Genomic DNA, 26,550 nt, shown 5'->3' on the forward strand with positions numbered 1-26,550 from the left:
GAGTCACCTAAATTGATAAATATCTATGGGTGTCTGGACCAACCTGGTAAGCAATGGACCGTGGGTGGATGGGCATCGATTTCCACTGCAACTGTAGCAGAGATCCTTTCCTGGCTTTTCCTTGAGGAATACGCCCCCATAGCTCCCGTGCTGTGGCTCCCAACTCTTCATTAGCTTCTGTTTTTAAAATCTTGTTACATCTTCTCTTTGCATTCCCACGTTTTACTGCTCTTTCTTGTGTTTTATTCATCCTGCACCTTCTCCCTCTGTCTATCTCATCCATCCATCTCTGGCTGAGGAAGGAGTGAAGAGGCACTAACATGAAAGCATCTTTGCTCTCAGAAATGTTCAGGTTTCACTTTTGTGCCTTGATAAATTTAAACAGCCTGAATGACTCTCTTGACAGCAGTCTGGCTTGTAAATGATGAGTCTATTTTAGCGCTAAGGTGGCTTATTCCCTTAATATCACGGCTGTTTTATTCATTTTTCCTGTGATAAAGCAGTGGGAGGTAGACTGGCCATCTCTGATTTATGTTTTGAGTTTGTTTAGAAGTGACAACAGAAAAGTTCTTTTCTTTAGCCAAATGGAGAGCTTTTATATCCTTTAAGTCACCAGTTCATGCAGCTCTCAGTCAAACCAGCTTTATTATTATTATGCTTGAGTCAATATGTCTAAATGAAAAAAGGACTCGATGTAGTGTGTCCAGAGTTGTGACAGACCCACTAAAAAATATCACAGTACACGTTATCTCCTTAGCTCTGCACGTTCTCTGTTTTTATGACTCAATTTGTCAGAATTGTGTTTGCAGTTTCCTACCTTCATGTGGCAGAAAAATCACTTAATGTAGCTTTAAGCTAAAAAAATTCAGACCAAATCAATATGCATCCATAGAATCACTGCACACACAGTGGATTTGCTCCGAGTAAATCTGTGTGATTGAGTGGAGGGCATTAGGTCGCCACAGAATTTACACTGCAAAAACAGTCTGTCTAACCAAGTCTTACATCATATATCCAGCAAAAAAAGCCTTTTTCATCTTGCTTTGAAAGTATATGTCCTATTTTTTAGTTCATTGGTTATTTACATGCAAGTTGGGTTAAATTGTGTCAGTAAGACATACTGTAAAGAAAGAACAGTTGAACCAACTTAAATAAATTGTTTCATTCAGTAAAAGTGAGTGAATTAAGTTTCTCCATCTTAAGTTCATTCAGCTTAACCGTTTTGGGTCAGACTTACTCAAATAATTTAGTTTCTGTTAAATAAAGAATCTGAATCATTCTGACTCCATTTCACAGAAAACCTAAAAGATTCAAGTTGTTCCAAATAAAATATTTTATTTATCCCAAAGTAACTTAATATGCACATTACACTTGGATATTTTATATACCAATAAAGTATGAAAAGAAAAATATTTAAATTTATATTTTAAAATATTTAGTTACTAAAATGGGATAATTTTACTGTAGTAAAAATACAGAGACCAAGCAACAACATTTGTCAATCAGCAGTTTTATTTCTGCTGCTGGAAAAACTCAATCCACTGCAAGGTGGTGGGTGTCCCTGTACTGGTTCTACAGTTTTCTTGATTTCAAGATAATTGAATCAACAAAAGTGTTATCCTCAAACTACGGGATCATAAGAATTAAGTGGGATTCCTTTTTAGAGTGTGCTGTTTAGGAATATTGTGTCTTTCTAACTTATTTGTAGCTTTAACACTTGTTTTGAGTCTTTGAGTTTGTGGGCATGTTCGCAATACTTCAATTCAAACAAAGGTTTATGTTATATCAAAGTTTGTTTGCATTGCTTCTTCAAATGTAAGTGTAAATGATTCAATGTGAAGCAGTTTGGTGCGCTGAAAAGTGTTATATAAATCTAACCCAGTAATTTTTTTTTTATTATATTTAGTGTCTCTTAAGACAGAAAAAATATTGAATTTAAAAAAATGATCTTGCTCAGTTCCTTTTATTTCCAGATTATCTGAAAGTGTGAAAGAAACAACACTGACATGCTGGTTTTTGATTTTCTTTTTTTTTTTTGTGTGTGTTTTGTTTTGTTTTTTACCTAATAAAGAACTTGGAATGAATGCTTCTCCACTTGTTTTACAGTATTTCAAGTCTATGTATTCCAGGTAATCTTAACAAGTGTAATTGTCACTTTATTTTACTTTTTTATTTATTTTTTATTAAGATAAGTCATTTTTGCAGGGCAGTTTCTTAGTGTTTTTTTTCCCCCCAGTTTTTATTCTCATCTGCTTGTAAATTATATGCATAAATCCATGTGTGTGTATTGTGTGTACAGCTTTTAAAAATCAGGTTATAGTGTGTTGTCAGCCTCAGTGTAACCTCACACAAGGACATTCTCATGTTTGCATACCAGTGTGTGTGTATGCGTGAAAGCGAGTGGGTCAGGTGGGAGTCAGTCTTACAAGTCTGATGGCCATTGTGCTGGAGGACGCCATCCATCAACAGTCCCAGTGGTAAACATCATGAAATCAGCTCACTGTGGGCCGTATGGCTTGCTTTCCCATTCTGGAGATTGGAAACTGACAAGTTTTGGTGCAAGTTAAGGACCGGGCCTTATAGATGATGATATTTGGTCTGATTTATGTTTCCCTTTATTTTTGGTTCTGTGGCAAAACAAAATGTTGGCTCCCTCTGCAGCAGTTTGGCTCGCCTCCAGTTTGTGTGCACTCCAGGACAAATAGGCAAACCCAACGTGAGTCATGCTCTGACGGGAGATTTAGGATTCAGACACATGCACACAGTCAAACACGTGTGCACACACCACATTAGTCTAACTCATTGATTTTTCAATGAGATCTGATTCACCATTAGAGCAGCTAGTCCTGGTTGTCAGTGCAGGTAAGAACGGATGACCACTGTAGCTGGAAAGAGGCAAAGAAAAGGATGAGTGGAGTTGTTGAGGAAGGGGGATAAAGTGCTATTAAGATGAAGAGATGTGAGGGGGGGAGCAACTCTCTCAAGGTGACTGCTGGGGATCACGGCAAACACATACAAATGAGTTGGCTGAGAGAAAGTGTGGTGAATGAAACTAACCGTGTCCTTCCTGCAAAGTGTCTGTTCCCCACCGCCGACCAAATCTAACCGACGCACACGTAGCTCTGTCTATAACAGCATTTGAGATGAGAGGGGGCAGACGTGTAGTCTGAGCTCCCCGTTTCAGATGCCTGCTGGTCCCTCTGTTTTCCTCGTTATGCCACAACGCTGCAATCCCAAAGACGCACAGTTGGAGATTTAGCCGGCGAGAAGTCTGCATGTTATGCAATGGCCTATTTTATTTTTTCTCCTTACATAACGCTGCAGTTTTTGAGCAGAAGATTAGCCCCACTATACACTGTTCTCTTGTAGCAGATGCCACAGCCAATCTCCACTCACAGGCATTATGCATGCGTTTTGACAAGCTGATTACCCATACAGAGCCAGAATTACCTTCAACAGGAAAGATGCAGAGATATCTTGAGATGGTCTGTCAGCTCAGTTGCAGAAGCCTGCGGCATAAATAGATTCACCAATACTGATCTGTAATTACAAATAGCATATACATTTTAACATTAATGCACAGAGGTGGTGTATACGTTCAAAAGCTTTGCTCATACTGTAAGCCTGCATGAAATATTAGGTCTTCTCACACTACATGCTAGTGTCAGATCTATACGCATAAGAATTGATTGCCTTCCGTTGGGCATCCAGCAAAAAAATCTATTTATCAGTCATTTCTCTGTTCACTCTGCTCCACTGGCTGATTCATAAGCTCATAAATATTGCAGCTCTGCACACTTACGCTTGCATGTCAAGTTAGGCTCAAGCAGATACAGGCTGTGATAGATCATTATTGGAGAAATGAGAAAGAAGCTGATGAATAGTTTGCATTTTCACCACCCGTGGGACTATTTATACGAAATCTGTCAAATCAAATTATCGGTATCAGCAACTATCCGAACTGGTCAGCCGCTTTTTCTGGACAGATTCTTGAGCTGCGTTGATACAGCAAAAATGCGGAATAACCTCGGGGGGATTTAAACAGCTGTAACTGTCTCCACCGGGGTCTTTGCTGAAGCCACTTCTCGGCTAATCGTGTTTTGTTTTCACCCTCTAATTTGCTTGTTTGGCTTTTGAGCCTTTAAATTTGAGAAGGGCGAACAGAAACACTTCATATTAAGGTGTGTAGGAAGGAAGCTCCCTTTCAAAGAAATTATTGAGTTGTTCAGGAATCAAAGAAAGATCCTTCATAACTGCATCACACTTCTTCTTTGTCTATTTTCCTCCCATCTTAATCGACTACATGTGAGTGCTGGGAAGAAACAACAAGATCTTGACATGTTTAGAAGGAGATTTGATCTAAAAACACCTTAAGGCCCCCAAAGGATCATCATGGTTCCTCTTGTCCCTGTGCTGCACAGTGTTTCATTTTGCCCCCTTCCTTTTCCTCCTCCATCTTTCTCCCTTTTCTCTTCCTTTTTCTGCTCGAAACGATCAGCGAGAGCTCTGCGAGGGTGCCAGATAACCCTGATGCTCGCACGCCAGCTGCAGCCTCTGGCTCATTCTCATTCTCCTCTCGACGCTAGCGTTTACCTCAACGCGCTCTTACAAGCCGCAAGGTCATGTTGAAATATTTTGGACGGAAACGCTCTCGTATTCCGGCGCCGCTCCGGCTCTGCCGGGGCTGCCGCACTGAATTCCAAAGCCAATTTTCTTTGTCTTTGAGAAAAAAAAGGAAGGAGAGACTGAAAGAAGATTACAGAAACTTTTTTGTTTTAGGTAGCTAAACAGTATGAAGTGACAGTTTCTGCTGTGCAATAAATGGCTTTTGTTGTACGGAGATTTCAGATGTTTCAGTGAGGACAGCGAGTTTGTGCTTGAGTAATTACCAAAATGCTCAAGAGGAAATCTTTGAAAAAATGTGTTCCATCATTTCTCTTTTTTCCCCTCCCTGGATAAAACTTTCCTCTGTGAAGCTTAATGCAATAACAGTAAAAAATGCTTTTGGCTACAGATAAAACTCATTTCACTCTGCAGATGTTTTTCCAGCCCCTTGCCACTTTAGATCCCTGAATATTTTATTGAACATCAGTAACTCAAAGAGATGCTGTCTTCCTTGGGCATTTGAGATTGAAATTGGATGTAATTGAAACTGTATCAGCTCTTTTCCCTCTAGTCTACAGTGGACCCCCTGCCTACAATACTGATTGGCCTACAAAGGAAAAGTAAGATGAGCTATCCTCTACATAAAAGAAGAGCAACAATCCGCCGTCAGCCGACAGGTGCGGCAGAGATTAAGGATGGCTAAGCAGTAGCTGAGAAGCAGGAGTGTTTATAGAGCTGCTAGAGATCATTTTAAAGTTGCCTCGAAGTCCTTTCATTTCAGTGTAGCAGGCCTGACTGCACCCAGTCATTCAGAGAGTTATTCTTTCTTTCCTTCTGTTTCCAGAGATATGTTCGCTTAAGGGAAATAGCCATTAAAATGTCATTACTGCTTCGCTAAAATCATTTTTAAGAAAGCACTGGTTCCCAGCGGCTTCCCACCATAATGGACTCAATACATTCCCTCTGCTCTGAGAAGAGCCCTAATGTTGCGGAACACAAATGCTAATCTCTCTGTAAATATCACTAAAACTCCCTTCCTTTCCTCTGCTTTGCAGTCCTAATAGCACGGATTCATTCTGCTTTGCCCTGGCAAATTGAATTAATTCTCCAAGCAAAGGTGTTGTGATTATTCTAAGCTTCCCAGTATGTGGGACGTAATGGAGATGATCCTGACATTTCCATCCACAAGCATTTTTCATTAAGTCTCTATTTTGTTTCCTTATGATATAGCATCTCAAAGGTAACAATAATCTCAAGCTTCAATTCGATTTTCATTCTTAAGAGTCTATACTGGACTGGGAGAGCAGATGGAAAGACTGCGAGGGCTAGTACATAACATGAATCAATTCATTACGCGCCTAAGAAGGTGGAAGCACTTTGCCATTTGAGACATTTGAGTCTCTTCACGGGATGAGATCATCTGTTGGGAAGTCCATCAAACCACCGCTGTGGGAAGCTCATCCAGATCTGATGAAGCGAGGATCTTCATGGGAGAGTTTCTCATCAATTCTTCTTGTTTATTCTCAGACATCTAGCACATTGTGCCACATTAATCATGACTATGAGCACCGCCTTTTGGGCATGCTCAATTAATACCCTAATCAGGGCTTGTCATCAGTGCACAGCCTTATTGTGTCCTTGACTGAATGCGGTAACCACTTCATACAGCCCCAGAGAGCACACGATTATCTTCATCATTAACTTACTGTACAACCTCTGCATTTATTTGCTAAATTAAATGACTATTTTCAGTTCTGTTAACATTACTGTGTTTTATTTGCTTTTCTTTAGCTATGAATAATGGAAAATCGCTGGGAGCAAAAGCTCCACATTCACCTATGAATTTTGCGGCATATGGGAAGATGCTGTTTAAATGTGCATAACTAATCAGATAATGGGATCAATGAAGTTGTAACAGCAGAGGGCAGAAAGTAGTGTGCAAATGTGACCCCGTCTGCAAACGAGCTTGACCTGTCTGACAATCAGCGGTTTGGTTACCAGAGTGGAGTCTCACAGCTGTACACAGCAAAAACTGCAACAGAGGATTTACTGCCAGACAGACAATGTATCTGTGATGGTACTGTCTGGTATGCATTGTTTCTCTCTTCTTTTCTCTCTCACCCTTGTTCTATGGCTCTCCAGCAGACTGTAACTCTGTAAATGACTTTGACCTTTCCTGGGACTGAGGACAGGAACCACGGAGGGAGAGGAAAGGTGGCGGGAGAACAGAGTAAAGTAGGCGGTTGACTGTAATAAACTGGAAGCAGTGGGCGGCTGTCAACACTAATAGATGGAAGAGGGGAGGGGGTCACCCAGTTGATGAATACTAAAGGTGCCTCAGTCCTCGGTAAGCGCTCTCGTCTTTGCCAGGCTTATTTGTGGGAGATCTAATGCTCAGTCATCAGAATGCAAAAAGAAAGGCATTTTTGTTCACTGGAGAAATATACAACCACCAACCACTTTATTAGATCTTCATTGCTAGAATTGGATTGGACCCTTTTACCTTCAGAACTGCCTTAATCTTGGTGTCATAGATTCAACAAGATGTTGGAAACCTTCCTCAGAAGTTTTGCTCCATATTGACATGACAGCATCACGCAGTTGCTGCAGGTTTGTCGGCTGCATCCATGATGAGAATCTCCCGTTCCACCACATCCCAAAGCTGCTCTACTGGACTGAGATCTGGTGGCTGTGGAGGCCGTTGGAGTCCAGTGAACTCATTGTTATGTTCTAGAAAGCAGGTGGAGATGATCTTAGCATAGTCAGCAATGATTCTCAGGTAGGTTGTGGTGGTTAAACCAGGCCATGTTGGTACTAAGGGGCTCAAAGTGGGCCAAGAAAATCTCCCACACACCATTATACTACAAGCAGTCTGCAGTATTGATACAAGGCAGGATGAATCCATGTTTTCATGATGTTTCCAATAAATTCTGAGCCTAGCATCCAAATGTGGATCTGAAATGGAGACTCATCAGACCAGCAATGTTTCTCCATCTTCTATTGTCCAGTGTTGGTGAGTGTGTGTGAATTGTAGCCTCAGTTTCCTGTTCTTAGCTGACAGGAGGCACCCGGTGTGGTCTTCTGCTGCTGTAGACCATCTGCTTCAAGGTTGGACGTGTTGTGTGTTCTGAGATGTGATTCTGCAGACCTTGGTTGGAACTAGTGCATATTTGACTTCCTGTTGCCTTTCTATTATCTCCAACTCCTCTGACCTCTGACATCAAGGTCCAGCTGCTCACTGGATATTTTCCCTTCTTCAGACCAACCTCTGTTAACCCCAGAGATGGTTGTGTGTAAAAAATCGCAGTAGATCAGAACTTTCTGAAATAATCAAACCAACAAACATCTTATGTTCTAGTCACTTAAATCCTCTTTCTTACCCATCCTGATGTTCAGTTTAAACTTCAATAAATCATCTTGACCATGTCTACATGCCTAAATGCTTTGATTTGCTGCCATGTGATTGGCTGATTAGATATTTGGGTGGACAAGCACTTGAAGTTGTGTGCCTAATAAAGTAGCCCATGAGTAAACAGTAATGAAGTGGTATATATTAATAAATAATGCTCCATAAATGTTTGGTTTTAATGATGTTTTAAATATTTTTGTAACACAAAAGAGGCAGACAACGTGTAAAATGCTAAACTGTTGCTTGCAACAGTTTTTAAAACACATGATCTATAAAATATATATTTCCTCCTTTTTCTCAGTCCATTGAGAATTTGTTCAAATACTTTTTTATAACAAAGCTGTGATTGCTGCCATTGCTGCTTTTAAAGTGTGATTGAAAGTGGCGCATTGTTCTTAATGCTGATGTGAAAGCGTTTCAATTGCTCGGTTAAAGAAATGTGGAAACATGAAATGTTTAGATCCTTTAGAGTATTTAACAGACCAATGAATTAATGAATTCTGTCAAATCACCTTGATGTGTTGAATAGTAAATGGGGTCATGTTTGCAGCTCTTAGTCTTTATAAACAGTATTTACACATATTTATATAGGTGGTTTTTATTAAGTATACTCATACTCTGGTGGGTTAACTGGGGGCAATGTTGGATTCGGTATCTTGATCTATGAATTTTCTGATTGATGGGAAACCGCTGTTTCCTGAGCAACAGTTGCTATTATGAAGGAGAATGCTGGGCAGGAACATTGGACGGAGTATTCATGTTTTCAATGGATGACTCACTTTTGTATGTTGGTTCACTTTTCTTACAAAGTTCTCTATGATCTGTCTGTAGGAGCGAGGAAAAATCGGCGTGATCTTCAACGTGGGAACAGACGACATAACCATCGAGGAGAGCGCGGTGATGGTGAGCGATGGCAAATACCATGTGGTGCGATTCACACGCAGTGGTGGCAACGCCACTCTTCAGGTGGACAACCAGCCAGTCATCGAACGATTCCCCTCAGGTAGGAAGATGGGCCCTGATCTGTAGAGAAGGGGATTTTTGTTGAATAAAATCTTGAAGAAATTTAATTCTGAAATAAACTGGAAAACACAGTGGAGAGAGAAAATGTGAGGTTTGGAGAAAAAACAAACATTATTTACATTATTCTTTTTTGTGTTGTTTTGTTTTTATTATTAGCATTGCTATATATTTTTTTCTTATAGGTGATTAACTCATATGTTGGTCCAAAAGGCAGGAAAAACTAAAAACCCTTCCTGAGGCAAGTAATCTCCCATCGAAGAGCTGCAGTTTTCTGCAGTTAGTCTACCATTGTAGCCCCTGGCACTGTGGATCCTAGATTGAGTAAAACCATGCTGAATAACAATATGCCAGTCGGGTACAACTGGTGAGCAACACTTTTAGACTGGGAGGACACAGTTCGGGGCACAACATGGTTACACATAGTCTTTAAACGAGGGCAAACATCCGATGAGCTACTGCTGGGAGTGCGCTAATTCCCCCGCTTGTTGTTCAACATAATCATGGTATTCTATTGCAGCCTGAATTTTCAGGCTATTTTCGGCTGTGCATAAGCTCACACTTAATTTCTCTCTCCACTGTGTTTCCTCATTTGTACATGGTTGTTCAAAGGAAGACGGGTTTTCTTTTCTTTTTTTCCCCCCCCAGCATGAGCTTGCATTTACTAAACAGCAGCCTAAGCTGGACTCTCCGTCTGCATTAGTGATGATGTAGAAACTGAATAACCTGAATATGAAATAAGGCTCTGCGGATGTCACCTTTTGTCTTCATTGTCTAAAAGCACTGTGTCTGTAACCTCACGGTATAAATCCAGCAGGGCGAGTGCTGCTAATGTGGTCATATTTAAACTTGTTGACATACAGTACAGAGCAAAGAGACTGTGACATTCTCTGTCACAGCAGTGATCCCACATTTTGAGGCTTTGTTTTGGCATTGAGGGAAGCATATTCTCCTACTCATCCATCAGCACAGTGAAGCCAGACCAAGGGGCATGCATCACAGCCAGAAGAGGAAGCGCCCTGTGACAGTTCACTCTTTTCAGTTGTTATTATGATGGAAATGCAGCCCTTTTCACTACAGAAGACGCTCCAGAGAGGAGCCTTCATCTAACAATAGCACAAGCCGCTTAGAAAAGAACAGCAGAGCGGCCTGTTAACACTGGCAAGTGAATGCCATCATCCAAATCTAGGTTTTGTTTCATCAAGAAACATTAATGCACAGCCCCATATTGTATTCTTTTTATTCCTCTTCCCTTCCGCCCTCCCTGTCGCTGTTGTTGTCCTCATCAAACATTTCTTTCTTTTTTCCTCCACTGATCAAGAATTAAAGAGTGTTATTTAGTTTTTGTTTGTTAGCTTATCTGATAAGTTTGTGTTTTTTCTGCCAGGAGGGGGTTGGAGCCCAACTGAAGTTTTAAGTGGGGGGTTAAATCAGGACCACGGGAAGGAAACATAAAAGCTTTGATTCATTTATGCGAGCTAGATTCACTCAAAGACTATTTTTGGGCACCGACTTTGAAGGCTCCAGACGTTAAGTGTCTGGTTGGGCGTCATCCTGGGGAAAACAGAAATGTTACACATTAAGGAAGCAAAAACTTATATGGGGCTTTGGCACAGAGGGGTGGAGGAGTGCATGGGGGAGAGTGAGTGAGGAAGGAAAGGGAGGTTGTGGGGATTGCAACTTCTTAACCAACACATGAGGTGTAGAAGATTGAGCGAGGTTATGTGTTTTAGAGACAAGATGAGAAAAAACAAGGAGCTCTCGTCTTGAAACAAGTTCATATGACCCAGAATAGAGATTCAGACATCTTCTGCTTATCTAAATAGGACAAAATGCTCGGCATTTACATTTTGGGAGTGTTTTGAGAGCTGCTTCAGTTGTCTTGATGCACTGTAATTGCCACATTGTCCCAGAAGAAGTTTAAAGATAACAGAGAAAGTTACATTGAAAGATGCTGCATAACAGCTACCAAAATTTTCTACTTCCTCTAACAATGCTGGATGCAGTTTTATCGGGATTCCATGCAGTTTTGAGTCCTGTCTAATTCTGTGTGCATACAATGAGACATGAAGTATTTCTAGTCTCTTAAGCCAAAGCGAAGTCCATATTTCCAGAGGGGGAGAGGCAGGACAAGGATGGTAAAGATTAAAATAAAGTAGAATTCCACCATCTTTTACAAGAGAGAAACAAATCATCTTTCTGTAATTTTAGATTCTGACAAACGTCAATGTTTATGCAAAATACCCAACATCCAAATTAGACCCAGAAGTGTTTGCTTTCCTCAGAAAGCCTCCATTAAAGTCCAGACTTGCCAGCAGCCAGCTTATAAACAGCAGACAATCATAAGCTGATGGTTTGGAAAGACAAGATGTTGACAGCAAACATGGTCGTTACAGGTCAGCCGCGTTCAACGGCGAAGCAACACGTCTCCTGATGTCCCACAAAGTGATGTTTGTAGTCCTCAGGGAGTCTGTGTCTGTGGGTGTTTTGGTCCATGTCTGATTCTATGTGTGACAGTGCATGTGTCCGTCAACGTCTATCATGTTGCGCATTATGTGTGTGTCATGCTTTCTTTTTTGGCTTTGTGATTGTGTATGTACGCATGCATGCACTTGATGGACAAAGAGCAGACAAAGAGTGTCAGAGGAAGCGGTCAGCCAGCTAATCCCGATTGTCAGGTGGCCCCCGGTGGGTCCTGCAGCAACAGTTATTGGCTCACCCAACATCCCTTATTCCTTAAATGGCAAATTGGCACAATAATAACCCCTGAACAGCACTGCAATCCAGCCACAGATAAACAGGCAGATGTTGGTTGCAGTGCCATATAATACAATAATGGAGCAATTTCACACGCAATTTTCTTTTATTCTTTAAGAATAGTCCTTTCTGATGGATCTGAGTCTGTACATTATTTTCCAGATGCACACTTTACCGGGACGTAATGGCCACTTCAATGATCTGAAGTAGAATTTGTGCTGATGGGATTTATTCCTGTAGGAACACTGAGGTAAACCCCATACAGGATTGTTTCAGAAAAATATCCTTATTTTAGGACTATAGCAAGTAGCCAAGGTTTGGAAATTTTTATGACCCGTGGTGCTATCTAAACTTCTAAAATACTAGTCTTACAGCAAAAGTAATGTTTTGAAACAGATTTTTTAAATATTAAAACAACCAAAAACCTTTCAGTTTGCATGTGGTAGCAGTTTTATCATTGCTGCTTTGATGGATGCAACTTACTGTTCTAGTATTCCTCAAACTCAGAGGACAGGTATGTTTTTAAAACCACTTGAAGTAATGTCCCTGCACTGCAGTGGTCATACAACTGTGAGACAAGCAGGCTAGTTTTCTGCAATCAACTGGATGGCAGGTGTCAGTCCAATCTGGAAAAATAATAATCTTATCTCTTATGTCTAAGAGTTTTGCTGTGAGGTTTTTAAATGTGTTTCTGGAAAGAAAACACAAGCTATTCCCATTTTTGGTGCATTGACCACAATATCCTACATGAAATTTAGCATGTGCAGCTAAGTGTAGTGATCCCCACAATTCTGAGCTGGAGCTGATGTAAAACTGTTAAATCCTGAGTCATGGCACATGACTACATGGCCATTAAATACTTTCACACAGTTCTCAAAAGCCAAGCAGGTTCTTTTGACCCGTGTAACTCTTTGTCGGAAAGTTTTAGCCTGTGCTTTAGTTGATATTTTTCTGTTAAAAGTCACTGCAGATTGAAAATTTTCACATATAGAAACCACACACATTTTTCCTCTTTCAATTTGAAAGATGCATTTCTCTACAACCTTTAGTCCTGACAAGTAGCATTTCTTCTGGCTGACGTTAAAGAGTTACTTAAAGTTAGCACAGATAATGGCATAAATGACTTTTCAGAATCAAGTTTGTTTACCTTTAGCAACTTATTTCTTCTATAAACTTGATTAATTGGTAAGAGAAAGTGTACATAAATGCTAAACATCTAAAAGATAAAAGGAACGAATCTTTCAAACAAAACTACTATATTAAATCACTAAGATATATTTGACCATTCTTCAATTAGCCAACACAACAGAGTTACTTGGAGTTAGCTAACGATAATGACATCAGTGTTTTTGACTTTTTCCTTTTAACCACTTATTTCTTCTACAGTTAAACTTCATTATTGATTAGCATAAAGTGTACATGAATGCTAAAAGGCTAATAATAGTTCTGGGATGGGCATTTCAAGAATTTAACCATTCAATTCGTCAAAGCTAAACATAATGTTTTGGAGTTAGCTAAAAATAATGAGAGATAAATGATTTTCAGAGTAAAGTTTATGTTAAAGCTCTATTAATTGGTAGCATAATGTACATAATTATAAATGAGTAAATATAATGGCCGGAATTAGCAGCTCAAGCAAAAATAATCTTTTAAATCATTAAAATTTCTTAGACTATTTTTCAGTCAATTACCAGTAAACAACGTTAGCTAACAATGATGACATCAGAGTCAAGTTTGTTGACTTTTGGCCACTTATTTCTTTTACAGTTAAGCTTCATCCATGGGTAGCATTAAGTATGCATGAATGCGAAACAACAAAAAAGATCTTCTGATACCCTAATGGTTGTGCATAGCCATGGTAATATTATGATATGGTAGTTTTATCATAGCGAGGTAGCACTGGACCTCATTTTTTGTTATACATAAAGGCATTTCACATGCAACTTTTTCCCGGTTGTTGTCTTTAACTTTGCATGTTTTTCACAACATGCTTCATAAAACAGCTTTATAAATGGAAGCTACCTTGTGGTGGTAGTAACTCATTAGTACCAGGTACGGATAATAAGTGACAGTCATGTACCATGATGATAATCTCATAAACTATTAGATTTTTTACAATTTAATGATAATTTAAAAATTTGAAAATGATAACCCATCTTAACAAATTCTGCCACTGAATCAGTGCAGCGTTACACACATTATTAAAGCCAAATAATTTATTGCGTTTCATGATTTTATTTGTAAGATAGTTTCACACAGCTGATCTTACAATTACTGTTGTGACTTTTTCAGAATTTACATGCTGATGATGCACTAGAGAAAGTGTTTCAGTTGAATTGCACATATATAATGTACATATTGTTACTGCAGTACATATTCAATAAATAGCAACATTGAGTTTGAAACATCAGATTGTACAAATGTCATGTGCCTTTTTTTCCCCCCTTCAAGATTTTTCAGTGCCATTTTTTGCCATCTCTTTTAACTCCTGCTCATCCTGGCCCTCAGACACTTGGAGAGGCGATCAGCTTTAAAGAATTGGGGTCTGCTACAGCATTAATCCCCCTCTTACATGAAGCCAGCTGCCCTTTCAGCAGCTGCTCCAGAAACAGACCAGGAAAAAGAGAACGCTCCAAGGGAGAAAATGTTTTTGAGCTGTGAAGAGAATTGTGTGTGGCTTCATATACTGGTTTTATGTGGACTATTTATGTGCAGATGTATAGGTACATACATTGTGTGTGTGTGTGTGTGTGTTGAGGTGTTGCATGAATCCCTACCTGACTCTCTGCTTTAAATCTGTCTCAGTTTTCTATCATCATCATGTCTCTGCATTCACTCTTTTTCTAATCATAGCGATTCAGCAAAGTAAATTATGACATTACAGGGGAGAAACAAAAAAAGTCATCCATTTCCTGAGGGTTCATACTATACTTGGCATTTGGACTTTCCTGCAGTGCCCCAGAGCTTTAGATATTCATTATGCATTTCAAAGTCATAGCAGTGCTGTCTCCATCACAGTATATTGGCAGTGATTACCGTACTTTGCTGCCTTCTAACTGTATCATTATGACCAATATGCAAGAGCACAGTGTGCAGTCTTTCTTCCACACTTACTGCTTCTTACTCATTTCTCTATTTTACAAGCTGCACATCTAGAGTGAAGCTGTCATTTAGTTTCTGACTAGGCTGCTATCGATTAGCATCAGCTGTCATTATCTCTGGGTTTCTGATTTGGGTTTGTCTTAGTTTTTGCAGTTGCCTAGTTTCTGAATCATTTCCTTTTTATTTTGTAGAGTTTTCCCTTTGTGTATTTTTGTTTACTTCACTTCCGGTTCGTCAGCACACCTGGTTTATTTTGCTCATTTGCTTCACCTGCTCCTCATTAGTTGTCCTCAGTATATATAACCCTTGGTTTCAGCCAATCTTTGCCAGATCATTGTCGTATTTCCTTGTGCCGTCTGTGTAAGTCCATTAGTTCTTTACATTGAAACCTTATTAATGCAGTCGTCTGCCTCTTGCCTCTTCGTCCTGCGTTTGGGTCCACTTAATCAATGCATCGTGACATCAATGAGGAAGTAGTCTGGAAGGTGAGGGGTTAATGCATGGATGGGAGGGAAGATAGCAGGGGAGCTGGGAAAGAGGGAAAGTGAATGTCCTCTACAATTATTCCAAATAACGATGGACTAATGGAAAAGAGGAATGAATAGTGGGAGGGAAAGGAAGGGAGCATTTTGGTGGACGAACAAGATGTGAGATCATGTATGCATGCCGAAAAACAAGCTTCTGACCCCGTTGTGCTGATGAGGCTTTTGTGTGTGATGCGGCACATGCATACCCTTCATGTGCAGGCACAGGCAACATAGCTTTCTGCTGCTTGAAATGTGTCCACACACAGTAATATTCTTCTTGAGTAGACCAGCACACTTACTACAGATCATAAATCAAGGATTGAAAAAGAGAAAGAAAAGAAAAATAAAGGACAACGACCAGGCTATTGTCATTCCCTGTTTTCACTCTGTAAGGCATTTAGAGGATCCATTCAGCGTGAGCGCTGGCCATTAGAGAAAGAAGAGATTTGCGGATCACATAAGAGAGAGACTCTTTCTACCAGCGAGGTCAGCACCAGCTCTTCCAACTGAGCTATTAAGATGTTCTTACTTCTCAGATAAATGGTGTAAGAAAAGGGGGTCAACAAAGCTCTCAGCTGTGCTCTTTCCCTTCTTCTTTCCCCTTTTTATCATTACTTATACGCCTCCACTGTTTCTCAGCATCCATCTTTGTCTCTGCAACCTCCAGAGTCTGAAAGACAGAAAACCAAGCGTGAATAAACACGGAAGATAAAGCGACGCTTTGAGGAAAGGAGATTGAAGCAGCCAAGAAGATCTGCTTCCCTCTTCCCATTGGCAAAAGCAATATGAGAGCACTCTAAAAGTAGTTAAAGTAGCTAAAAGCAGGGGAGAACAAACGGATTAGGATGGGAGAAGGGTGCACTCTGTGGAAGACGCCACGGTCAGACAAATGCTGGAGGCAGAAGGACTTCAGCTGATTTCACTTCTCTAGCTTGGGCCTCCCAACAAGAAGTACTGAATCAGTCTTGCGTAGCTTTAATGGTCCACTGGGCAGAAGATGATAGATGAGCGTGTGGGGTGAAACTCGTGTCAGGATTGGCAGGACACCATATTTACTACCATCCTGCTCAGGAAGAAGACCCCTTTTGTTTTTTAGCTTGTGAAGCTTTTTTGTTTGGCCGTGGTGAGGTAAATATGATATGCTCTGTTGCAGCAGCCTCTAGCAGTGTGGTAAAAAGTACAAATCATCACCACAGCATGCAGTAGTCACCATGTAGGCGTAGCAGGCAGCAGTGGAAAGTAACCACATTCAGTCGGCTAAGTTAAAGTCGACTTTTAACTTCACCATTTAGTTTGTCAGCTTAACAGTCAGCTAAAAGTCAAGTGATCCATCCGGCACAGACAATCTATGCATATACATCTGGAAATAATGTAAGTAATATGCTTCTTCTTTTAATCTCCACTTAAAAAAAAAGATATTTATATTTACATTTGACACATTTGTAGTAATCTTACATGTCTTCACTTTCTTTTGAGACCAAGATTATATATTATTATACATGCGGCCCCTTGCAGTTTTGAAGATTTATTGTAGGTAAGTCATTTCAGACAGAAGAAGAAGCTAAATTATGTGCTGAAGTCAGGCTAACATCAGCTACTTAGCTTGAATGAACTGTAGTTGTTGGTCTCCTGGAAAAACAAATTTAACCCATTTTTAAAAAAAAAGTTTAGGAGAATGTAATTTATTGATTATCGCTGAGGTAGTTTGAAAGTAATTAAATTTGCATTAAGTAGATTTTTTCTTTGTTACACATATTTATTGAAAATAAATCTTATATCAATGGAAAGCTTTTCTTTTTTTTTCCTTTTAAATGGAACCACATTTGGGAGGGAAGGAAAACACATTGGTTCAATGAGGTTTGAGCTTCTGCCTCAGGTGCTGACGATCAGGTGACCGATTGGTGCCTGATTGTCAGCACCTCAGAGGATGGGCCCTGCTACAGCGATGAGTCCAGCTTCTGTTTACAGCAGTTGAAATCATAAGGTCAAAGTGTGTGGAAGATGTGGAAAATGCTGTGTTGATTGCTGCACTGACAGGATAACAGCTTTTGGTGGAGTTCTTCCACATGCTACCAAGGCCCCTTGTTTGTTTCTGATGTGAATTATCCAATAAACAATCCCAATCAAGAATCATTAGGAGAATAAGCATTGTTGGCTTTGGCAGAGAAGATGTGGCAGAAACATTCATTGGCACAACCCAAATAATTCACACTGCAGCTCATCCGTATTTTTCTTATTATTGTGGTTCCATTTAAAAGGGAAATAAACCGGCTTTCCAATGGTATAACATTTATTGCCAAAAGGCATTTAACAACAAAGAAATAATTCACAAAATAATTTCTTTACTTTCTGAGCAAAGTTTAGTTAAATGTTGTGGTAATTCAGAAGGAAATTACTTGGAAATAGTTCCATAATTGCTGCCTAATTATAATGAAATATTTGGTGCATATATTGAAAGTGTTACCAATGTTCGTTAAGCAAAATAAAAGTCAGTCAGAGGTAAGGTCGACTGGATGAGCCACAAATCACAGATGACAGCAGGTTCTTCCTGTGCTCTGCAACTCCTTCTGATTGGATCTTGCACAGTTGGAAAGTATCTTAAATTATTGCCCTGTGGCTACGAGATGATGGAGAGAGAGAATGAAGGGAAATATTGTCCAAAAAAAAAGTAATGAATAGGAGAGAGAGACAGTTAAGTAGTGCAGATCGGTGGAGGGAAAAGATTGCTTTGGGTAATTAGAGAAGTGACAACTTTGATTTTCACATCGGTTGTCAGATGGATGGGGGGGGTTCTTTCGGCTGACTCTACCAGCCACTTGTGCAGAACTCCTCAGCGGCTGAGATGAAAGGTGGTTTGGATCTTGCTGAAGCAAGAGAGAGAGGGGGAAAGACTGAAAATGAGCTGTTGGACTGATAACTGCTGCACAGATGAAAGATGAACGAGCAGTTAGAGTGGTGACAATCTTCTGCTTTACATGAAAAGGAGACATGAACGCTGGGTGAGGTTTGTGGTTGTGATGGGTAGGTAAATCTCCGTCTCTCCCCCTGTGCTTCACAGCTACACAGCCTGTCTGCAAAATTTGGCAAAAAGAAACAAACCGAGGGTGGAAAATGACTAAATTCCATATTGGTGTGTAAATTCCATCCATTCTCCATCTAATTCATATAAAGTTACTTAACAGACTCGGACTAGCTTGACAGAGAGATGTTTCTGTGGGAGGGAGGGAGACCGACATGGCCGCTAGCCAGTCGTCTCCAGTGTAATCTTCATTCTTGAGGATGGATTTCCAATGTGGGTGTCCTGTACAAGGGCATCTAGCTGCCTGCAGTGCTACATGATATATGATTGGCTCCTCTAAGAGTCTACACACACACACAGATGTAGTCACACACATGTACACGTATGCACTGATAAGGAAGGAGACAAAACATTGTGATTCATATGCTGGATTATCAGCACACACTAGTCCAACTATCTCAGACAGGCACTGAAACAGATACTTTACAGTCCCAGCGGTTGCTCGGGCCTCCCGTCTGTCCTCCACTGTACTGTGTGTCTCCTGAAGGTGCCAGACGGGCAACGCTCTCCCCCACCCAATAGAGCTGCAGCTGTGACACCTACATAGAGCTGGTCCCAGCACGCAACAAATGGATGAACAGGTTTCTAGATGGATAAAGATGGATGGTGGGGTGGCTGCAGCCATGTTGGCTGGCTTGTTCTTCATACATCCCCCCATGAGTAAGAAAATAAATGTAACACATAATAAAATATATTTCCATCACATTTTGCCGATGAACAACCAAACCAATACACCGATTTGATTCAATAAGTTGATTCAATGATCAGTGATCCAAATGTATTGACTAAAAAAAAAAATGTTGAATTGTTTACATTTGATTTGTTCCCATTTCCCAAATCTTTTGGTTTGATGATAAAAATGTAAATATAATCTAAATAAACTTTGCTCTGTCGTGGTGGGTAGTTTGTACTCAAATTATTTAAAAAATCTTGTCTGGTGATTCATTTCATTTATGTGCAGCATGTGCTGCACACCGGGCGTAGAGTACCGGGACAGCACCCAAAAAGAAAAACTAGTAGAATAATGTAGCGTTCTCTTTTTAAAGTAATAGCAATGCTTTGCCTTCTGTTGGTTGTGGCCACTCCAGACAGCCAACCAAAGCTCTGCAAACTCTAACATCAGCTCCGTACCGACTCTCTCTGTCCTCTTTCCACACATACAAACCATAACAACAAACATATAAACACACATACACAAAACAAGAAAAGTCATCTGTGTTCATGCAGAACTGTGAGCTTCCCTTTCATCACAACTAAGATGCATTTTCTAGCTTTACTAGATACTGAACACTCTTCCCCCACCTGTACCTCGTCTAAGCCTCGTCTTATTAAGCCAACACACTGGAAGTTTACACCCCCACGAGGCTGAGATAGAGCAAAATCCCAGACGATTCCAGCCAACCCCATTTTTTAGCCCTCAAAAAGAGGACATGTCCAGGAATGATGTCTCCAGCACATGTTTGATCACTTAATAGAAGTAATTTTGGTAATCAAGTGATTTCATATGGTAATTGGATGTATAGCGCCTTTACACTAAATGTCACATTCACACAGGACTTCTATTTTTGTATACTAAGTGCTTTTTAACCTATCACACATACCCCGATAGACACATGAGGAGGCAACTTGGGGTTCAGTGTCTTGCCCAAGGACGCTACGGCACGAAGTCAGGGGAAGCCTGGAACTGATCCAGTGACTCTCCGGTTGGTAGAGGGCTGCTTTTCCTCCTAGGCTTTTGATCTCTTATCAGTTGCTGGATCCTGAATTGAATCATATGGAAATCTTATCTTTGCAGATCTGTGAATCATTCATGTGATCAAACTTGTGATTGACAGCCCTGTTTACAGTTCAGAAATTAAAAGGCTTAGAACTGTATTGTAAAAGAAATAAGATAAAAATTCTGCCATAGACGTGTTGGTGAAACACAGGGAATGGGAGCCTACATGTGAACTACTGGAGTCAATAACTGAAGCTCAGCTTTCAAATGAAAAATTTAAGCTTAAACAGCATAAAGCCACAGTTTCATTTACTACTTTATTTCTCTCTCGTATATCAGATTTCAAAGAGCCAGGTCTGATAGCATTGTTTCATATCAAGCAAAGGGAAGAGTCTTGGGAAAAAGCGAGTGTGATAATGCCAGTGAGGGAGAAGAGAAAGGCCCAGCTGTTTAATCTATCCTCCCCCCATTCTCATGCAGAGCAGGCTTCGGCTGGTGGGGAGAAGAGTGAGATGGGAGAAGTTTCTCCGGTTCACTCGGAATGAAATATTTCTCCAAGGATCTGAAGTCAAACAGATGCAAACAAACAAGGAGAACACAGAGGAATTTAGATTTTCTGGCACTGCAGTGTGGAGGACATAGGAAGAAAAACCTGCCCAGCAGGACTTTGTGGCTCTTTTTTTCTCTGTGTACATTTTAGCTCAGATTAATTACAGTTACACACTCTTCTCAATGGGATCCATTAATTCTCATTTTCTACCCCTCGAATTTCCCTTTCTTTCTGTAGATACATTAAATCTCTCTTTGCTGATCCCTCCAAAGTCGTTGCTTCTAGATCGGGATGTTGTTTCTTACTGATGTTTGCCTGGAAAGGGAGTACACACACATTAGCATATGGTGTACACACTCTTCATTCTCAGCATTTATTACTTTGCCTGCTCCGCACTTTGTCAGTAATGAATGGCAGTCACTGTGCCTCAGTGTACTACATTTAATCTCCAAGTAATAAACTCAGTATGTTACCAGGAAATGAAGAATAATAGAGGGGTAAAGTGCAGGGAAGGTAAACATCTAAAGGAGAGGAATTAAGGGGTCAAGTGAAAGGATCAAAAATGAGGAGGAAAGTAGGGCGTAGTGAATGGAGGAAGGAAGAAGAAATAATGGAGATGGAGAGAATTGTACAACAGGAAGGCTGAAGAGAATGGGGCATGGAAGTTACTGGCCAAAAGCGAGATCAAAATGGGCTTTGGCAGGAGGGTGATGGAAAAGACAGAATGAAGCGTGAATGAAGGATTGTTTGAGAACAAGGGAGGGACAAGCAGACAAGAAGGAAAGGAACAAGCCGGGAGGAAAGAATAAGCGAGTAAGACGGGGAAAATCGATTAGGGAAAAAAGTGTGGAAACAATAAAAGAGGAAAAACTCCATGAATAGAGTAATAGAGAGGAAGAGGTGAAGTAAAAACCAGTTCAGAGGTAATTTCCTGGATGTAGTGTCTAACCCCAACCACTAGGGGGCGTCAAAATGGTCATAGTTTGGCTTAAGTTACAAAAGGTGTCTTGTATGATTCAGAAACTTAGAGGAGGGAGGAGATTTAGTCAGGGTTTGACGAGGCCAGTAGATGTAGCAGTGGGAGGAGAACACAGAGGACTGATTCATCTCACGAAGTGCTACTTCCACCATTTTCCTTTCACTCTCTTATCATGTTGATCGCCTTTTCTCTGCATTCCCTCCACCATCCCCTCTACCATCCTGCCACACCCCTCTGGTCTCTCCCTCTGCACTCTGCTGTCAGCAGCATCTGTTTCTACCTCTCTAATTTAGTGATTGCAGCACAGTGCCCGTGTCATTACCAGAACAGGCTTGTATTAGTGCCGTAATTGCTGTGCTGCCTTTCCAGAGCGCAGAGTTGTACCTGCCTGATCAGAAATGTGACATGAAAATGGTTGCTCTGTAGTTTTCGTGTAATTTAGAGCAAATGTAGCTTCAGAAAAACAAAACCTGTTATGACAAGCAAATCTTCTTGCATAGGCTAATCTGATGTTGTATTGTAGGTGATAAAACATAATCAGTGTCAATTATGTATCACAGAAATGCTTACATTTCACATATTTCCTGTCAGTCCTGTCCTTTGGCCACTATCTGTGTCAGAAAATTCACAGAGAGCTACAGATGTAGTGATATTGAGTCAGCTTTCTTCTCTACATGTTTCTTCTCAAGATTTTTTAACAGTTACTCATTCCAGTCATCCACCTTCCCACTGTTCTCCTTTCTCCATTTACTTTTCATTGGTGCCCCTCCTCTTTATGCACAAACCATGCTGTGTTTTACATACAATACACGGGGATATCTATATGCAAGTACACCTCTGCCTTATGTGGGCCATTTTTGTGCAGGCAAGTGTGGGTAGAGAGACCCCTGGGGAGTAAAGCTGGGTATTGCAGCACTGAGAGGTCTATTTTAGGTCTCTGCAGCAGCACAGACCAGGGTGGGGTGAGGTGGATGGGGATGGGGATGGGGTATAAAGTTGAGAGCTCCATTCGTTGCTGGTAAAATACCGATCCCACACTCTCCCTCACTCTCCGGGTCGTCTCTCTGCAGATAATGTCATCAGTAATGCTCCGGCATGATGTCACAAACCCCCCCTACAGACTCCCAATCTTCAATTTCTCAGTCAAATATGTTGAAAATTGAATTGTTTTTGGTCAATTATGAAAGTTCCTGCTTTTTTTTTTTAATCACACAGAGTTTCTTAAGGAAAATGGAATCAGAGAGTTCCCTGATTCCATTTTCCAAGAGTCACTGTCCTAAACATACCTTTTTACAATCCATAAACACTGCTTTTTGAAATATACAATTACTTCTAATTAATCTTCTGACACGGGTGCTACATCTGACTTCATTAAACCCCGGTCACCATCGGCCCCCTCACCTCTCTTACTTCCAGCCCTGTCTCTGTTGACAGTGCTGGAGATGTATGTGGCATGACCCTGAGGTTGATTGAAGTAAACCAAGGGATAATAAGTCTGCACAGCAGCGATGAAACTTCTTTGATGCGCTGATGAAGTGATGCTAATTGCCGAGCGCCACTGAGAAGCGCTCCATCAATGCATAAAGAACAAAAAAAGAGAAAGAGAGAGAGAAACAGAGTGCTGACAGATTTACTTAATCCTCTTTGCATTAGGTGAGGAAGTTGAGATTCCAACTCAAGTGATGCTCCAGGGGCAGAAAGCAACGCTGCTGTTGAATTTGGAAGGTGGTGATTTGCTAATTTGCTTTGTTTGCAATGGGAACTAAAACAACGTCTTCCTTGTGAACAACCATGACATGTGTTTTGGAACTGTGTGATTATCCCATGCTTCTGTGAGATAACAATGCTTTATTTCTGACAATAAGATGTCATTTTTATGTCTTCTCTCTTAGTGTTGTTTTTCTGTTATCTGCTGATTCTGTGTGCAATTCTATTTTTTACATATTCATTACTGATAATGCTTTTCTAAAGGGTTTTCACATTTAAGTTCCTCAAATGTAATCACACTATGTCTAAATCATTTATAAATCTGTTTAACATGGTAGCTAATTTAAAAGAGAATCATTTAAACTCAAGTTAACTAGAATACTGTTAACTTGTCTAACCAAATAAACCAACCCAAAACAAAAACAAACACACCAAGTTCTTCCTGTCCTAACTAAAGCTGATTTAAAGAACATAACCTGCTAAACTTTTGTTATGTTGCCCTTCTAACCTCTAACCTTTCAACTTCCAGATTTTCTTGTAACCTTTTTCTTAATTTGTCTTCTCCAAATTTCTTAAAGGGAACTTTGATAATGAACGCCTGGCTATTGCTAGACAAAGAATCCCATACCGACTTGGTCGGGTAGTTGACGAGTGGCTACTCGACAAAGGTAATAAAATCCCTTTAACTCCACTAATGATCTAACCGCCTAACCTACCGTTAACCACCACTCTGGAGGAGGTGCAGTGCCATGCAGCGAGGGTGAACCTGATTTGGCTCTTAAACCCAACTAAGGCGTCCCTTAGGCAAAAACCAATGCTGACTTAACAAGCTTCACAGCAACAGACTGATAAACAAGTAACTGTGTCCAGTGCTGGGAAACCAAACTGGAAATGAGAACTTCTTTGATGATATGTTGCTTTTAATGGCAGTTTTGCTTCATAGTATTCTGTCATAATTGGTAAAATAATAATGATGCTTAGATTATATCTAGGGGACCCTAACCCACAAAACCTCAAACTGGGGCTGCATCTCTTCAGAAACTTAACCCCAAAATAACCAAACATAACCCATAATAACCTGGTCACATGTAAACAGCCTACTGCTTTTTTCCTGTGTCTTTTGTTGACTGAATGTGAATATGCATTGACAGTATTTAAATATTCATTAAAATAAAAAGGAAAAACATGATTTTCACTGGATATTCAAGAAAAAAAAAACCCTGAAAGTCACTAAAAGTTAAAGGGACCATTGAAGTGTTTTGTGATAAATCTGGATTCACTGCAGCATGTGGGCGTCATTTACCCGCCTCACATTGCTCTCCTGTAGCTCCATCAGTTTTCGAATGTGGTCCCATCAAAGTGACGATTCTTTAACCCTTTGAGTGCTGAATGTCCCAACCTCTTTGTCTTTGTCTTGTGCCGTGTGTTTGTGCTGCTGAAGGTGGTTGATTCTTAAAAACAGAGGAAGTGAATAAAAATGGGCATTTTGAGCATCAGAACGTAACCCCTACAGCAATATACCTGCAGGCGTGTACAGTAGAACTACTAGATTTTTTTAGATTATCATGAATAAAGCATTCCAACCCAACTAGCTTTAGAGGTTATTGTGAAACAATAACACATGCAGGGATAAATTCAGTCTGTCTGTCTCTGTGAAAAAATGAAGCATTTATGCACCAGACAAACCAGATATATGAAGTCCTTGCATATTTATTTCATGGAAACAAAACAATCCTTGCTTTCTATCCATTTTCCACAAACCAACTTCTCTGCTCTCCCACTGTGCGACGGCAAATGCATCATTGTTGAGGGTAGTTAGGACACAAATCAGAATTAAAAAGGCTTGGGAGATGAAAGTTGAATGAAAAAGTGGATCAATAAAAAATGACTTACCCACTTATTAAATGATTTGTGCATGCTATGAAACTCTAAAGAGAATGAGGTTTAAACTGAATGTATTATTCTCTTTCTTCTAAAGTTCGAAATGAGTCTGTATCCAGTCATTTCGATGACAACATGGGAGAAAGTAGATGAGGGAAATAAACTGATAAACCCACCAAACCTCAAGAAGATGCTTTGATCAGGGTGCATTTAAAAATAAAGAAAAGTTGGAGGCTGATTATTTGTGGGATCAGTAATAAATGCCGTACACACGTCATGGACCAAAGAGGCAAAATGGTTTTTGGAGGAGCTTTTCCAAGATGCTGTTTGAACATTAGTTTAAATGTAGATAATAATGAAGGGGATTAGAGGACATTTTCAAGCTCAAAGGGTTAAAGCTGTTTACTGTTGTGATAAGGGAGTGGATAGACATTAAATCTAAGCAACTTCTAAGCAGAATCTAACCACCTAACAGCAAATCAAACTCAACCCACACTAACCACTGAGGGCTTCTCTCAAGGACTCTAAATCTTCCATGGCCGTAAATTGGACCAATTTGGCAGATTTTTCCCAGCAGTGCTTCTGCTGGTGCCAAAATTCAGAGAGCCCTCAGTTATAACCTTGTTATAAATTATGTTTTAACCTTTGAACAGAACTGAAGCTGGATTTTTGTATTTGGAAGAACTTGTTCTTGCGGCAATCGACAAAAACTAAACGAGAAGCTAAACATGTTCTAACCTCTGCTAAAAGAAAAAAATCTCCATGCAAAACTCAGAGGGTTAAACACACCTGCTTTGGATCATTGCAACAAAATGTGCTTAAAGAATAAATAAAGGTCCCTTTAACGTTTATTGTTTTCATGTCTAAGGAATCTGATGTGTTGTATTTCAGTGTATTCTTGTGTATGTTGTTTGTTAAACAGGTTGACTGGTGTATTTGAATGAGAGCTGTGGCAAAAAGCCTGGATCATTCATCCTGTCACAGATGTCCGGTTATGGTCCAGGCTGGGTTGCCAGTATGGGGTTTTAGTCTCAAGTCTTTCTTAAAGAAAACATTTCAAAGACTCTCTACTTATTACAAAGTTTAGAAAACAATCAGCCCAGTGGGTCTCCTGGAACAGTGTCCTTTAAGGACTTTAAGGTGTGGACAGAAGCAGAATGAGAGCGCTAATCACTCACATTCACTCTCACAAATCAGTATTTTGGTCACACTACTAT

The 26,550-nt window shown here is 40.2% G+C and overlaps 1 protein-coding gene across 6 annotated transcripts in view; it reads left to right on the forward strand.

The window, feature by feature from the left end:
• The window catches only part of nrxn2b (neurexin 2b), an 815,055-nt gene that overhangs the window by 749,687 nt on the left and 38,818 nt on the right, over nucleotides 1-26,550 (forward strand). For 5 of the 6 annotated variants that reach the window (XM_041985417.1, XM_041985422.1, XM_041985420.1 and 2 more), the window contains 2 exons: nucleotides 8,846-9,017; nucleotides 24,031-24,120. In XM_041985417.1, the coding sequence (XP_041841351.1) occupies nucleotides 8,846-9,017; nucleotides 24,031-24,120 (262 nt within the window). The remainder of the gene's footprint in view (nucleotides 1-8,845; nucleotides 9,018-24,030; nucleotides 24,121-26,550) is intronic. The other variant, XM_041985421.1, reaches the window with a different exon arrangement.

The sequence above is a fragment of the Melanotaenia boesemani genome, chromosome 5 (genome assembly GCF_017639745.1).
Source record: "Melanotaenia boesemani isolate fMelBoe1 chromosome 5, fMelBoe1.pri, whole genome shotgun sequence".
Lineage (NCBI taxonomy): Eukaryota > Metazoa > Chordata > Actinopteri > Atheriniformes > Melanotaeniidae > Melanotaenia > Melanotaenia boesemani.